The 17,019-nt window shown below is 35.6% G+C and overlaps 1 protein-coding gene across 4 annotated transcripts in view; it reads left to right on the plus strand.

Annotated features, from left to right (window-relative positions):
- LOC131039040 (ATP-dependent DNA helicase homolog RECG, chloroplastic) overlaps nucleotides 1-17,019 on the plus strand; it is a 308,039-nt gene that overhangs the window by 150,788 nt on the left and 140,232 nt on the right. For all 4 annotated transcript variants that reach the window (XM_057971683.2, XM_057971686.2, XM_057971685.2 and 1 more), the window contains exon 11: nucleotides 11,758-11,847. In XM_057971683.2, the coding sequence (XP_057827666.2) occupies nucleotides 11,758-11,847 (90 nt within the window). The remainder of the gene's footprint in view (nucleotides 1-11,757; nucleotides 11,848-17,019) is intronic.

Here is a 17,019-nt window from a genome sequence, read left to right on the forward strand (position 1 = left end):
ACCTTTATTCAATTTACGATAACAATATTAACAAATAAATTAACAATATTAATTAATTATATTAATCCCAGATTAGAGTATTAATATAAAAATAATTAATAATATGTCATCTTATTTCCACGGTTTATTTCTTTATTTGAGGGAACATTACAGTAACTCAAACAAGAAAGCAATGCAACCACACAAGAAACAAAGCACAGGATTTTAGGGGGAAACCCAAGATGGGAAAAACCAGGGTGAGAACTGCTGCTAGGATCTACTGTCCTAATCGAGCCTCACAGATCACTCATTTGCATAAAGTTTTTGGGTGTCAACCCTCATCAAAACTTTTTAACTTTAGTGTAATTAAAGCTTTTTAATCTTCAAACTGAAATCCGAAAGTGATTGTAACTGAAACAAGAAAGCAATGCAACCACACAAGAAACAAAGCACAAGAGTTTAGGTGGAAACCCAAGATGGGAAAAGCCATGGTGAGAAATTGTCATAACCCCTCTTTGGACATGGGATTATTGTAATTAAATAAATACGATAATTAAAACATTTATTAATTAACATTTAATAATATTAGAAAATCGTCTCATTTATGAGACTTCACGATTTTCCTCTAAAGTGAGAGGGTTGTCATAACCCCACATCCTAGTGATGTAATGTCATGTCCCCTCCTTGATCATTATATATAGCATAATGAAACAATTATTATAATTAATTAATATAATAAATATTAATGAATGATTATTTGAAATTATTAAATATTTATTTATTTATTAAATATTATTATTTAATTAATATTTAATTCTGTAATCATATAAATGAAATCAGAAATAAATTAAAAAAAAAAAAATATAATAATAAACATAAACATAAATCCAAGAATATAAAAGTGATAATAATACGTATATTGATCATTTATTGTTTATAGAAATAAACAATAATAGAGTTTGCTTACCATTGACTTATTAATATTAAAGACAAACAACGACCCTTCCCTATGATTGGATGACTACCATAAACCGAAAGGACGTCGAGTTACCTAGCGAAAAGTGAAATATTAATATAGACGATTTGATCTCCTCTGCTACGAATCTCCGTTTACAAGCACCACAATATTAAGGGTCAAGTATTGGACTTTGCAGTAACTGGATCTTCCATTATTGTGTGAATACTCCATTTTGAAGGTAGCCGATGACACTTCAAGTTAGTTAGCAAGTAAAAGTATCAATTGTACATAGCATTGTACCATTACCGATGGTTAGCCCATAATAAAGGATGTTTCATGAACCATATAAGTGATCGACCACAAATATGAATAAATCAAGTGAATCAAAGTTGAAGTGATATCATATCTCGAAAAATCATCTTACTTATAGGACTTCACGATTTTCCATCAGACATCTTCTAAAGGATAGACAATAAGGCGGATTGTTTCATGTCAAAAGGATATATTGGAATAAGCATGGTACCACTAACAACTCCACTTTGAGACATAAGCAAACCGAGTGATCAACTATGTCTGAAACAGATATGCTACTCATCCATTTGTATGTTCAAGGCTTGAGTCAAATCAACTAAGCCATATGTCTATGAGTTAACATCAAGCTATCCCATATACTTAAACCTAGATCATCATCAACATAAAGAAATACACATATTGAAGCCTCCATGAACAATTTACTATATCAAGCATGGAGTAACAAGCAGAACAAACATTAATAACATTATCGTCGCACAAGGAAAAGATCGCTGATCATAGAAGACCACCATATTTGGCCATCAATCATCATCGAGGGAATAAGGATTGGCGGGTCAATAAACATACCTTTCATTAACAATCCAATCAGCAACTAACTAATCAATCGATTAGTTATTCAATCAGTGATTAGTCATTAGACAAGGGGCAGCAATTAACAAGTTTGATCAGCTATTAGTTAGAGGCACAATTTGTAGAGATGCGATCAAAGGAATGATGTGTCCATTCCCAAAGACATGCATCTATCCAGTGCCAAAAATATTTAACAAGATCAATAATCATTTGAAGCCAGGAAGGGAATTTGTCTTGATTTCTATTTGCATCCTAACCGGATCTGCTCATTCGAGCATTCATTGCCTTTGGCATAAAGGTTGCATATTTCAAAGTTTATATCAGAAACAGCACCAAGATATTGCACGTGTTTCAAGTACAAATCAGAGACAGCAATCGTACTTCATCACTATATGTGATTGAAGTGAATTATCAGCATATTACCATTGCCAGATCAGACACAGGTCTTGTAGCATTATTGCTATAATCCACAAAGGAGATTCAAAGCATATATTCCAGAGTCACACATTAGAAAGAGCAGAATTCTCTTTACTTCTGCAGATTGGAGATACTATGCAGACCTACGTGGAGGAAATCGACTATGGGTTAGATCGTTGAACATAAGGATTGTCCAGATCAGATCGGAACTGTTATTAATTAACATCTTTATTCTTGCTGGTGCGTATGGGAATTTGTTTAATATGTATGCTTATATATATATGAAGTTCAATAATGTTCTTCCGCAAATAATAATAATAATAATAATAATAATAATAATAATAATAAAATAGTAATATAATAATAATAATAATAATAATAATAAAATAGTAATATCAGTATGGACTGCAATATGATGACAGCCAAACTTAGTTACACATACAGTGGCAGACCAGATCTGATGTGCGTCAGATCTGTCTGCCTTTACAACCACTGAATATGGTAATGATTCTTGATTTAAGCAACAGTATATTAATAACTTATATAATAAGTAATTAGTAGATACATAAATATCACCAAAACAAAGTAATTATTAATTGATTGATAATAATAAGTATTTATTAATTAAAAATTAATAAATGCGTAAATGATTTATAAATCAAAAATATGAATAATTATTTAGTATGGTGAGATAGCTAGTACTTGATGGACTAAAGAAAAGGTAGAACATCCTAGGTTGGATTCATGTTAAGATAGTTTTGTCTCTTAATCAATTTAGTTAAGTTATAAATATATTGGAAATCAATTAATTATGGTTGAAACGGTCTTGAACCAAGTAGGGGACATTACAGAAATGCTGCTAGGATCTACTGTCCTAATCGAGCCTCATAGATCACTCATTTGTTTAAAGTTTTTGGGCGTCAACCCTCATAAAAATCCTTGTTAAAGATCACCAACTCTCACAATTATAACTTTGCCAGTCTGAGCACCAACTCAGCTTTCTTAAGGCACCAACCTTAGGAATATTACAGCAAAATAAGTTCTCTGACTAAATAATCTGAACAATTTAATACTGAAAGTCGAATGACATTTATGACAAACTAAACATTATTAATACTTAGATAAATGACCCAGTATTGTAGGCAATCTGTAAATTAGCTTTTGTATTCTGTCTGCGATATGAGAGAAAACCCATGTTCACACAATCCTAACACAACCTCATCAGACAATGTGCAACCTTTATATTACTGTTTGATCTTGTTCACAATTTGAATTGAATCAATAAAATGTATTTGCAGCGCAGTTATGTTCCATCTAAAAGAAATAGACTGTGTAATCAAACCATACCTTACACATTCACCATGATTTGTATACCTTTTGCAACTTATACTGGATCAGGTTTCTACCACTGTTACAGTAGTATTTATGAACTCAGAGTCTCTGCATTGTTTGCCAACTTTTGATATTCGCTATGAGATAGTCTTCTATACTTTTCATCATTTACTTATGCCACACTCAACTCAACCAACTTAGGAAAACATTCTCAATCTCGTACTTGTATCTTCATCGATATAATCACAGATTTTACTGATTATTTAAATCGGATCCTTATGCATTTATTTTTCATTGTTACCCACTCTAAAATCATCGGGTCTTCTTAAAAGAACATGTTACCAGTTGAAACAGTTTGATAGCAGTTTGAAGAACCAACGAGACAGTTGTAAATGTTAACCAAATTCAAAAACTGACTTTTACTTCCTTATGTTAAAGAAGATAGATGCTCAATTTCATTTACAATAATGATGAAATTATCTTTCAAGATAATTCTTTTTAATCAAACCCTGTAGGCAAAAATTAGCTGTAATTAAGTTACAACTCATCATTCAGTTATAACGAACTTCCAACCACATAACCAGAAAAGCAAGACAAAGCCCGATACTAACATAGTTTGAAAGCCCTGAATTCAACGTTTTTCCACAGGTCTGAGCTCGATGTTTCATACAGTCTAACATATCACACAAAGTTGATATCACACAATGTATGCAGTCCAATCTGAGCCGAATAATATGCAGAGATAAACACACTCAGATCAAAGGTAAAATCAATCATCATTCTTTTGTATATTCTAACTGTTGGTCTTCATCAGTAATATGAATTTTGAAAAAACAATAGATACTGTGTAGATATTCGTCAACACAAATCTGAATAATCTAATGCAATAAGACTGCAACCATCATCATCAAATCAATCTGATTATTAAAGTTGACATCAATGACAAATATGCCAACAGTTTGGGATGAGAATCAGATTGTTGAAATCAGAGTGGCCCAGCATTAGCATGGTGGTTCATTTCTAAGAATGACTTGGAATCCTGGAATCATTTGGAATTCGATAATTGCTATGATCTATGATGAATATAATAAACTTGCTCTTATAGTGTTAAAGTTTGAGATCATCGAAGGACATGTTCCTGAGGAGTTGATGCAGCATTGGATTAATCTTCCTATTGGTGGTTTTCGAGAGATCACTTTCAGTAGTGTTCAACAGGACTATGTTATGAGCAAATGGTGCTTCAAACCTTGGGACCCAGGAATTTATATGATGGATAGATTACTTAATAATGTGATAGAGTTTGACAAACCTTGTGAGTTCAGTGACAACAAGCAAGGAATATGTGCTGGAGCATTCTACAAACTTAGTTGGGACCCTGGTATCATCATAACGGTTCAAGATTGCTCGTGGGCAAGCAATTTCAGGAAGGGGAGACTGTAATAACCCTCTTGAGGAGGCATTCAATGATAGCCTATTATATGCAATCCATCACCCAAATGAAATAATACTTTAATGAAACCATATTGTATCTACCTAGGTAATCGCACGAAACAAATGCTTAAAGATTCGTCTAAAGGAAGTATTCACTAAGGAAGTTATTTGACCAAAATTAGGAAGGAGGATAATAACATAATAATATTTTATTCCTTTATTTAAAGCGGTTCTTGCTAAAGATCCAACAATTCATTACAAAGGGATACATGTGACTATTGACCGATTCTTATGAAGCATCATGACCCTTGAAAGAAGCTGTTCAAAGAATACAAGAAGAGGGACACATAGGATAATGGGGAATATGTGAAGATTATTTTTATGTTGTATAATTCAATTCTTGAAGGCCCATTGAGTTTGGGAATATTGTCCATTTTGGTGGTATGCATAGGGACCACCCTGATTTGGAATAAGGCGCATGGATAAATGTAATTTCCCCTACTAGGAGATTGCTTGTTTCCCAATGAATTATCACACATTACTATATATTTTATATTTCAATCCATATTTCTTAATATTTTGCTTGAATTACTATTCATAACACATTTGACATTCATTACATTAAGTCTATCTTAGCTTCTTCCCTAATCCTAAAGAGGGATGCGGATTTACTGTCATAGGGTGCTGACACCAACTACAAAGAGGCTCCCTCAAGGCCTAAGACTATGCCCCTACCCATTTTGGGCTCACCATCCCTTGTGATGGGTTTACTCGCCTTTCCCTACACACACCAACCTATCCCCTAATAGGACTTAGTAGATGAATTAAGACTAGGCCAATGTAATGTCCCCATTTGGGATTTCACTTAATTTAATCCTGAGACAACCATTCAAACTTAACGTGAGAATTGGAATATAAAATTTACCCAACCTGAAGACATCTCATTATGATATTTAATTTAAACTTTTAAGAATAATTCAGAAAAAATAGACTAATCTTGATAGCTTTCACTGATTTGTATTATTGAGATATATGCCGTAATGTTATACATTGCTTGAAACTGCTATTGATCACTCCCTTCTAAAACTATAATAATTCTCCTTTAAGGCTACCTTAAATTTGCCACAAATCAGACTACAATTTCCGCATAAGTCTATCATAAACTCCTTCACTAATTCATCTTTATAATCTGTGATTCATAAAGTTCTTTACTAAATCTGCCCTCTATCTTCCTATCAATGTTTCTTTGTACATATGTTGATATTCCTGAAACCACGCATCCTCTCCCCTAACTATGATTAATATAATTAAGTGTATTCCTCAATGAATTGAGGTATTTGTACTTAATATAATGATCACATACTATATCAAGTATAGCAATGTAAATACGCACTGAGATACAATGTGATATTGCTTTAGCCATATGGATTGCAGTCTGTACTATGATCTCTTAACCCATGCAATGTAGGCTCTGTATTATGGATGTATAACCTTGCAGCACTAATGTGATGTTGTGTCTGATATATCTAATGGTGATATGTTACTGGCCCTGACCCGACAGAGCAGATCTGAATAAATACAAGAACTACTAATTTACCAATCCGATTCTAAACTTGAAGTCCCTTGCTTAGTTGGAGATATCGCCCCGTGATATTTCTAAAGAGATACACACCCTCCATATATACGATGGTAAGGTTGCCTCACTAGAGATACGTCTCTTCATTATGATGTTTCTCCTTAAGCAATCACATTCTTCCTTGACCATCGGTTAATTTGATATAGTTGTCTTAAGTTTTAACAACTCCTCACTTTCTTAATCACTGCTGTCTAATCATTTGATTAGTATCCTTTACCATACGTCGATAAAAGATCTACTCATGCGATATTTGCTTTCCACGATATGTTGATGTTCTCTTAATCCACAAAACGGTAGCAAGAGACAAAGTCATTTAGACTTTACGGGAATAAGACCCTTCCATAATGCTTATTAATCATATGCGAACTGCTGTATATGGAACGGTTTGTCATATATGATCGAACCATATTATTATGATTATTAGCTGCATATTAATCCTATTACTGATTGTCCATTCATTGATAGTTTGTGATTACATTGAGGATATAAGTGCTGATCATTACAACTTAATGTTATAATATCGATTAGTTGAAAGAGATGAAAATCAGTAGTTAAAACTTAAAACTATTTAATTTGTATTAGTTTTACATTACTGAATATCACTGTCTATTGTGAGGGAACAATCTCTGACAACAGCAGTTTATTTATATTTGATTTAATAATCAACTTTATTTATTAATTAGGATGAGTGCTATTCTATTGTTTTTTATTGAATAGTTGTTTTTCTCAATTTTATTTATTATTATATTTGTTTTCTAATTACTTTATTATGTTTTGTTAATAATATAATATTGTAAAATTTATATTATTATTTGATAAATAAGAAATTAATATTAATATTTAATAAATATAAATTGTATATTAAATTATTTATTATTATTATTATTATTATTTTTTTGGTAGGTAATAAACCGAAGCCTCAATATTTTGAATTATTAATTTTTTATTATTATTAAGATTTTTATTTAGTTCATTTATTTGGTTATATATAATTTTGTATTTTAATTTTAATATTATTTAATATGAAATTCCATTTTAAAGCGGAATTATCATGTTTTGATTATGTAGATGGGGACATCACAGCCAATAATATAATAATCTGTCATGTGTTATGAATGCACAGGTACATAAATGAAATTAAATATACAGTTGATATTCCTATTATGGCAGAATTTAAGTCTTATTACACTACTCCTTTAGATTTGTGTGTATATATATGCATGAATATATATCTATATATATATATATTGACTTATATTGCGTGTTCATTAATTATTGTTCCTGTGTATATTCTTAATAATGTTTCCTTATATACATTATTTAATATGGTGTGTCAGATTAATAACAGTTGTTCTTCATTCATATTATTCCATATCATATGTATTGCAAATTTGCAAGTAATTGCTTGACATTAAGTGAGATACGTTCATAGCTATTATGACCACAACAGTAATGGTCAAACCTCCTCTTGATGCCTGTAGTAATGACCACACAGTATTATTCTCCTCCATACATACCCTACTCCCCTAACTTCCATTCTGGAAACGTCTCTTATAGCCTTCCTCCATCAATGTAAAGACATGATTCTCCCAAACGTCACACATTTTTAGGGAGACGTGTCTGATGTTATCAATGATTGGTAAGGAACAAACAGCAGCAATTTGTCTTAATTAATATCTAAGGTTATGCATGTCCAAGCACACTCCTTCCCTTAACACATTTGTTAATTCTAATCATTACTAATTTCTAACTGATCAGGTAATATGACTTTTCCAAATATATTTTTAATTAAATACCATCATAAATAAGCACCTAATTATTATAAATAAAGATATAAATATTATTAATGATTAAATATAATATAATTAAATATCATCATGGAGCAAACACTTATTATTATTGAACACATATTACAGATCAATCTGGTCTGCTTTCATAGGCAATGAAATCGATGATCTTGCTGACTTAATCAATACGGGGTCATGACAATAAAACGACTTTATACAGAAAAAGCGTACAGATTCAAATAAGACAATCCACTACTTATATTCTGATACTTATGCATTCAAAGAAGCCATTCCCCGCATATCAATGCACAACAGCGATAATTTGTTAATAACAATTGCTGAATTCAGGATGCATGTAATAAGATCATCGCAGAGATATCAAAGTATAAATAAGCTAGCAAGCTGGGCTTGTTACAAGGATATGTGCTATGTCTTCATGAATAGAAAGCCATAAGATTGTTAAGACTACCCAGTCGTAATTATTAAGGAAATACTATTTTAGCTGAGTACATCGGATCAAATATATATTAGCAGTCTTACAGCATGAAAATTTATCTTCTAGAGGTCAAGATTCACATCGGATCTCCTCTTCGTGGGATACGATATAAGGCATCATATCTCACTTGTTTTTCTCAGGAATACGTTTAGTTTTCATTCTCTTAAAGATTAGACAAATGATTTCATTGGACTTATTATACTGAACATAAGGAGAATTGTATCTATATTTGACGTCATTATTAGCATCAGCTTGGTACCATTCTAACATTCATCTATTAATATTAAATTTGCTCATTAATCAACACTTTACTAATCTAATTCAGATCAGAGCTACTCTTGGTTTATCCACAATGTTGTAGAAGTCATATGCAACAATCTCTCACTTGTGCAATTCAAATCAAATCATTAAGACTACCCCCACAATTGGCCCTTTGTACTGACAAGTTGACAACCTAACCTATCCAATAATAGGCAAGAGTCTTAAGAGAACCCCCGAGGGTTATTACACAAAATTTGTTGAATTTTATGTCAATATTCATCTTTTGGACCTTTTGGATCCAATAATGAGGTGTGTTTTCCTCTAGGAGGTCATTTTTGAATCTTTTTCCACAAAACCCTCACGTTGAACATTTACAAAAACCCATTTTATCAAATCTTTTTTAAACGTCAAATTTGCAAAAAAAATCGCAAATCTTCAAATCCTAAACACCAAATCTGTAAGTCACACAACTTACATAATACATCGCATACCTTGACATGTTTGAAATCTCTTTGGCATTGCTGTGGCTTCAGCTTTGCATTAAAGTTGTTCAAACAAGAGTTAAACAAGATGAAAAAATCTCTTACCTCCCTCAACCACAACCATGACTCTAATACCACTTAGGAAATTACTAGGTTGATCAAACAATTTTACTTGAATTTGCTTCAAAAGCGGTGCAAATCTATGTGATAACAATAACCTTATGAGAGAAAATCATGCATATACAAGCTTATAGAATAACCATAATGCAAATGTTAAAGACATACCAAATGGTTACACAAGATATACTCAAGAAAACCCTGAAGAGGGAAAAAATCCAACCTCCAAAAACATCTAGACTCAATGCATTATTTAATGATGAAACATTCCAATACATTTATAGAGTCTCCATGAATACTTTTGAAATATCAAGCTCCTCTAATACATTGTCCATGTGTCCAACCATAATGGGTAACCATGCAATCGCAAATCTCATGCTGTGCTTCACATATGTACTCTAAAAGAGAGCTCAATACAAATGACAACCAACCTCAAAGGTTATCATAGCCAACCAGCCAACCCCAACCTCTAATCATGTGCTTTCTTTTATAAAGTCAAGCTGACTCAAAGACAACTATGGTATGGCAAAACCATATGTCTGAAAAACATGAGTGCATAAAACCACCCCAACATTTATTTTTTGGTTCTAAGTTTTTAAATATTAGATATTTTTCAATGTGCAAGCCACAGATAAACTATCTAACCGATGTCACATACATCTTTACAAGTGGACCCAAATAAATGTTTAATGTGGCTATTTACGTCTTCTAAAGATACATCACAAATAAATATTCATTTTAAATAATTAAAAACAATTCTTTCTTTGTGCAAGGTGTACAACACAATTTTTTTAAACACAACAAGCTTGACCTGAATGTCATGTCTCTCTGCCCTTGGCAACTACAGATTTTGAGCAAGAACTTTCCGTGTGCTCCTGAATGCTACCACTGTTGTGATAAAAGATTGGTTCTACCAGTGCTTAATTTTGCTTCTGCTTACCATGCTTTTGTATTGTATAAATGAATACTGCTTAGTACTGTCATTCTTTTCTTCTTGTACCTCAAAAAGCTTTTTCTAGTAATGGTAATCTGCCTTAATCTCATCTGCTTCTTTTGACTAGGTCAATAACACTTTTAATGATGTGATTTGGTAACCATTGGTATTTATTTCAGTTGTTCCTGTTTCTCATGAAGTTTGTCTAATCTGGTGATAGACGTTCTTGTACCTAGCTCAATATTATTAATGTATTTTATTTTACTACAAAAAAAATTCTCTTGTTGGGGATCATATGCTCCAGGTCTATCACTCAAAAGGCGAAATTTATCACAATGCACTAAAAGTGATAACTGATCAAACTCAGAAAATGTAAAATACATGATTGCATATAAAAACTGTTTCTTTTGTGGAACCTCATCCAACCCTTGTTTTCTATTACTTTGTTGTTTGTGTTACATTTTCCATTTCTGGTTTCTGGTAATGAAGATAAATAGTAGTGTTGCACTTCTAAGCAAGTCTCATGGATCTAGCACTAACAATTTTGTTGTACTACGCAGCTGTTTTTCTCTCCTGTCGATAAACTTAGCTGCTTAAAATTTAGTTTGTATGTTATATGCACAGGTGCTTCATAATCTCTTTAAGCTTGGTACAATATCCACCCTGCTTTACTACAAACATTTTTCCATTTTAATGCTATTTCGTTTATCAAAAAGAAACTGTGGAAACCTTTGGATCTACAGGAGCCACCAGTATTTTCCCAAATCAGCTTTGTAAATAATGATATTGTTTATCAATTTCCTTGATAAAAATTTTGAAATTTCACAATGCAAAACATCTTATTTTTTGTATTGTAACAGAAATAACTGATCATATGCGTTAATGAAACTTCTGGAGTCATTAGAATGATTTGTCAGTCATTCTTGTATATTGCATGATGAAGGTATTCTATATCAGTAATAATCTTGTTATCAAATATATTTGGCGGTCATATGTGGACTACTAACAGTGCCAAATTCAACTGTGGTGCTTTTTCTTTGAGCAGGCTTACTTTGGCATTCATTTTCCGAAGGATCAAAAGGAAGCCGAGTCTGCCCGGAGAAGGTTTATATTTGATGATTTCTTTTATCATCAGGTTTGTTGTTTATAAAAGTGTTGATATTGTAGTTATTTTGTGTTGTTTTGAACGGATTTGGTTGAACCTAGAAATGTTTTATTTTGGGTGGATGAGAAGAGTATATTTTGAGGAGCTTTCTTTTCGTTTGTTTAGTTTAGTTTTATTTGACAGTATCTTTCTTTCCAGCTTTTCTGTATGTCTTAGTGGGGTTTTAAAATTTTGAGATTTGGGGATAATTATTATTTTCAGACCCTTAAAACATTATTTATTTTAACCTATATATAAGTGCCTTGGGTACAAGATATTTTTGATGGTAGTTGAAGTGAAGCTTATGCTACATAAATTATCATTTGGATATCGATCGAAGTTTTGTGCGAGTTTCTGTAAGGTTTATTAAGTGGGTTTAAGTGAAGAACTGTGTTGAGCTTTGTATGAAGGTGCAATTTATCTTAGCAACTAACTTGGTGTGTTTCTAGGAAATATTTTGTTTTGTGGATGTATGTTTCAAGTAGCTTAACTTTTTTTGTGTATGTGGATCTACTACACTTTGATTTCAGCCAGTTAGGAAGCATTGAGTGATTTAGTTTAGTTTGTTCCAATTGCAAGTTTTATTCTGAAAAGTTTGGTTGTAAGAGAAGAACCTTTCAGGTCTTGTGCTCATCCTCCGAGAACCAAAAAGATTGTGCATAGTATATTTCAGTTGCTCCATTCATGCAAACACCCCCTTGTTAATATTGTAAAGTGTGCCTAATTGTGAATTTTTTTGTTTGTTCATATTTCAGGGTTTAGGAAGTGTAATAATTTTTAGGAAGCTTCCCTAAGAATTTGAAAAGACTTTTATGATGAGCACACAATTATACTGAGAGGGAGGGGGGGAGGTGAATCTTTATAACAACAATCTTTTACTTTCTCAAAACTTAATTAACTGCAACGATAATACTTAAAAACTTAATCATCCACAAGAATAACACAAATGCAAGATCTAGCAATAAGGAACACAAGACGAACACATGATTTACATGAAAAACCTTATGAGAGAAAGCCACAGCAAACTATTGCTTATATAAACTTGTCTTACAACTTTGTAAGTACCAACCCATTGGAGACACCAATCCCCTCGATTCATAGGCACCAACCTATTGGAGGCACCAACCCCCATGTTAAGCACCAATTTAGTGAGAGACATCAATCTCTCCTTTAGGAAGCACCAACTTCCAAAAACAAAACTAGGTTCTACCTTGTATGTTGCTTCTTCAATAGATGATGGTCAATCACATTCAGCAAGTTCTTTTCTTCAAATCTACTTATACTCTTCACTATGGATCTGCCATAAACCCCTCTTCAATTTCTGCATAAATGTTTCCTCCCGTTGGTGAATATGTTCCAACTTCACGGAATAAATAGAGAGTTCCAATATACGCAGAACATATAACCAGAGAATTCAATGTACACAGGACATAAATAACAGTCTCAATAGTATGGCAGAAAGATATGTCCTTTATTGCATTCCAGAAAATTCAGTACATGATCATTATTACTGCCGGGGTTCCCTTAAATGGCAATATATACTACTTGGCGGTTGGCTGAGGTACCAACCGTAGTAACTGTCATGGGAACCCACACGGCCAACTCATTACAAAAGTATTATTAAAACATAACTAAGATTATTATTCTTATTTGCCGCCTAACATCAGCCCCCCCCAAAAGTAATTGTCTTCTAGATGACTGAAACAAAATGGAAGCTGATCAAAACAAAAAAACTAGAACTAATGCTGGGAGGGATGAGAGGGCGTCCCTGGTACTATTGACGACTGGGAAGTGCCCGCCCGCTGCTGAAGATGCTAGAGGCGCTGCGTGGCCGCCAACTCCCGTTCCCTTGCCATCTTAACCATGTGGGCTGCCTCGACCACCTTGTTGGTAGCTTTCTGAAGCTCCTCCCCCTGCCCATGCAACTCCTCCTTCTCTGCTAGGCTAGTCTCCTATCCCACCACCTTGGCTGCCAACTCGGCCTTCTTGCCGCTCACTTCCAGGTCTTGGACATACTACTTGGTAGTTGGTTGAGTTACCAACTGTCATAACTATCACATGAACCCACACGACCGACTCATTACAAAAGTATTATTAAAACATAACTAAGAGTATTATTCTTATTTGCCTCCTAACATCAACACCTCGAAAAAGTAGTCGTCTTCCAGACGACTGAAACTAAATGGAAGCTAATGAAAACAAAAAAACTAGAACTAATGCTGGGAGGGATGAGAGGGTGTCCCGGGCAGTACTGACAACAGGGAAGTGCCCGCCCGTTGCTGATGATGCTGGAGGTGTTGTGTGGCCGTCAACTCCCGTTCCCTTGTCATCTTAGCCATGTGGGCTGCCTCGACCACCTTGTTGCAATCTTTCTGAAGCTCCTCCCCCTGCCCATGCAACTTCTCCTTCTCCTCTAGGCTAGCCTCCAATCCCACCACCTTGGCCGCCAACTCGGCCTTCTCCTTGCCGCTCACTTTCAGGTCCTGGACATACTTGGCCATTGTCTCCTCCAAGGATGTGACCTGCGAGTGTTCCCGAGCCAATTGCTCCTAGCTCTTCTATATGTGGTGAGCCAAAGTTCTCCTGGCACCCTCGGCTTTTCATACCGCCTGATCCCGCTGTGCCATCACCGCTTCCATCCTCACTACTGTCCTTCGATACTTTAGGACCAGGTCTCGAAAGGCTGTCTCCATCCCATGCAGAGAGCCATAAATGCCATTCTCCTCTGTTACTATCACATTAGCCATCCATGCATTAATCATCTCCGGGGCTTTTGATTTTGGCCATCATTTGGCTGTGAAACATTTGAAAAATTCTCCCTTGTAGTCCTCCCTCACAAATGATAGAAGCCGTTTAGCCATTCAAGCAACCCTCGGATCATGCCCGAGCTCAACATCCTTCACAATGTGACCAACATCACTCATAAATTTTGCCAGTCCTTCCAATTGGGACACACATTGCTGCATAGTGCCGAGTGGATTTGCGGGGTTGGGCTTCTCCAACCAAAGCACTATTTCCTCTCTGTGAGGAGAGCAAGATTCCTCTCCTCCTCCTTGTTCTTGTACTGCTCTGTGCTCTGTATGCTCCATTGCCTTCTGGTGAGTCTGAAGATCCTCTCCTCCTTCGAATTCCACTCCGTCGGATGGCATGTTGCGGGTGCCAATTCTGCCATCCCCGCCAGGTGAAACTGGCAATTCCTGCAATTCCTGCAATTCCTCCACTCGTACCCCGAGGGTCTTTAAAAGTCATGAATCTATAGTTCGCTCCTGGTGTGTGTGGGGCTCAATTGTGCTGCTACCTCTAGGCTAGAGGTCACCCTAGGTGGCGGTGAAGCCTACACATCGACTACATCAGTTACTTGCGTTGGCTCTTCCTTCGTCCGCTCTTCCTTGCATGGTGCTGGTTGGATGCCTTGGCCTTTGGCTAATGGTGCAGGAGAATTCTCGGCCACGATTACTTCCTTCGCCATGTTGCTTTCTCCTACCCCTTCTGCTACACCCTCAGCCACTAGTTTATCTCCAACCATTTCAACTTCGGCTTTTGCTCGTACCTCGGCTGGAACTACTCCAAAGTTATCTTCTCCACTTTCTTCATCCGATGAGGATGCTTCCATGGCATCTTCTTCACTGTCCCCACTCTCTGCACTGGCAGACTGCCCCACATCCTGTCGTCGTCCCTGCTAGCGGCCATGGTGTCCAAGTGGGCCCAATAAAAAGGGTTACACTGTTCCACTCTCAAAAGTGGCTCAAAGTCACCCCTCTTTTTTGTTGGCACTCCTGTGCGGATGGCTTCTAGGAACATGGCGATAGCATGGTGTGACATGTAGAATACCTTTTGCTGTAACCCTAGACATTCTTGATGCGCTCAGAGAGAAAAGATGCCCAATTGAACATCATGCCATTCTTCAACCCGTTCATTAGGTACAACATCCACATAGCGATGTCCGACCCTCTCCTTGCTCCTGTCAATCTGCTCTTGATAATATCCATTATGCATCGCCATTCTGCATTCGCCAAAAAATTCTCTTCACGCCGTGGCCACTTTCAGATTTCCAAATGCTATCCTATTCTCCCCGTGTCAAGTCCTTATGACAAGCCAATTTGACTAGCTGTTGTTTCTGTTCCAATGTCATCTTCCTCTTGACCACGGGGCTTCCCTGGTTTGGAATCTCAAATACCCTAGCGAACTCTGCAGTAGAGTAAGAGATGGTAATATGGCATCCACCATACTTCACCATTGATCTGTGTGTATGCCTGTTGTAACCCGCCACCATTCCCTTCAGCGTAGGTTCAAAGTCTTTGATGTTAAAGGTGGGCATGGCCAAAATTTTGTCGACCCCTGCTGTCTTCAAATTTTTCTTGATGACATTGGCATCATCCGTCTCATTACACCATGCTTTGCAGTCGCTGCCATTTAAGCCTTCCCATGTTAGGGACTGTATAGTCACGAGCTCATCTCTTTGTACTCGTGCCTGAGGTTTTTTTCCCTTGCTGCTCCCTGGTGTGGCCATGGTTCTTGCGTGTATCACGTTGCCTCCGTCGTTGGGGTTTCCAAAACTGATTCTTGTCATACTTCGATCAATTTTAATAAGCCTTGGTTCTGTATGATTGTACAACTTATCTACCAGATGTACACTTGTCTTTTCAGAACCGTTACTGCAACTGATTTCCGGGTAGACTGGATTCTGCTACGTGTGTTCTGCGTACAAGAACTCTTCTACCTCTCCATACAAAATTCCTTCTTGCTCTTTGCACAAACTTTCTCCTTGCCTGTGACCGTACAGACTATGTTGGGTCTAATCGTATGGTCTTCCATCCAACCCCATACGGATTTTCTCTTGCCCAAACTCACTGTACCATACGGACTTGTGTGGCGATATAATATGTTGCATTCGTACGGTTTTTCTTCGCTACTAATCCAAACTCTTGAATTTTCCGTACGGATTTTGGTGCTTATTGTACGGATTTCCTACCTAACTAACCTTGTACGGATCTCTTCCAATTCCGTACGGATTTGTGTAAATCTTTGTCATATTTCCTCCATCCTAGTACGGAATTCCATACGGATTTTGCCCTTTGCAGACAATGTACATGCTTCTTTGACAAATTCCGTACAATTACTGTACAAATTTCTTCGTTGTGTGCTAGGTCGTGCAATATCCAC

This window comes from Cryptomeria japonica, chromosome 6, assembly GCF_030272615.1.
Source record: "Cryptomeria japonica chromosome 6, Sugi_1.0, whole genome shotgun sequence".
Taxonomy (NCBI): domain Eukaryota; kingdom Viridiplantae; phylum Streptophyta; class Pinopsida; order Cupressales; family Cupressaceae; genus Cryptomeria; species Cryptomeria japonica.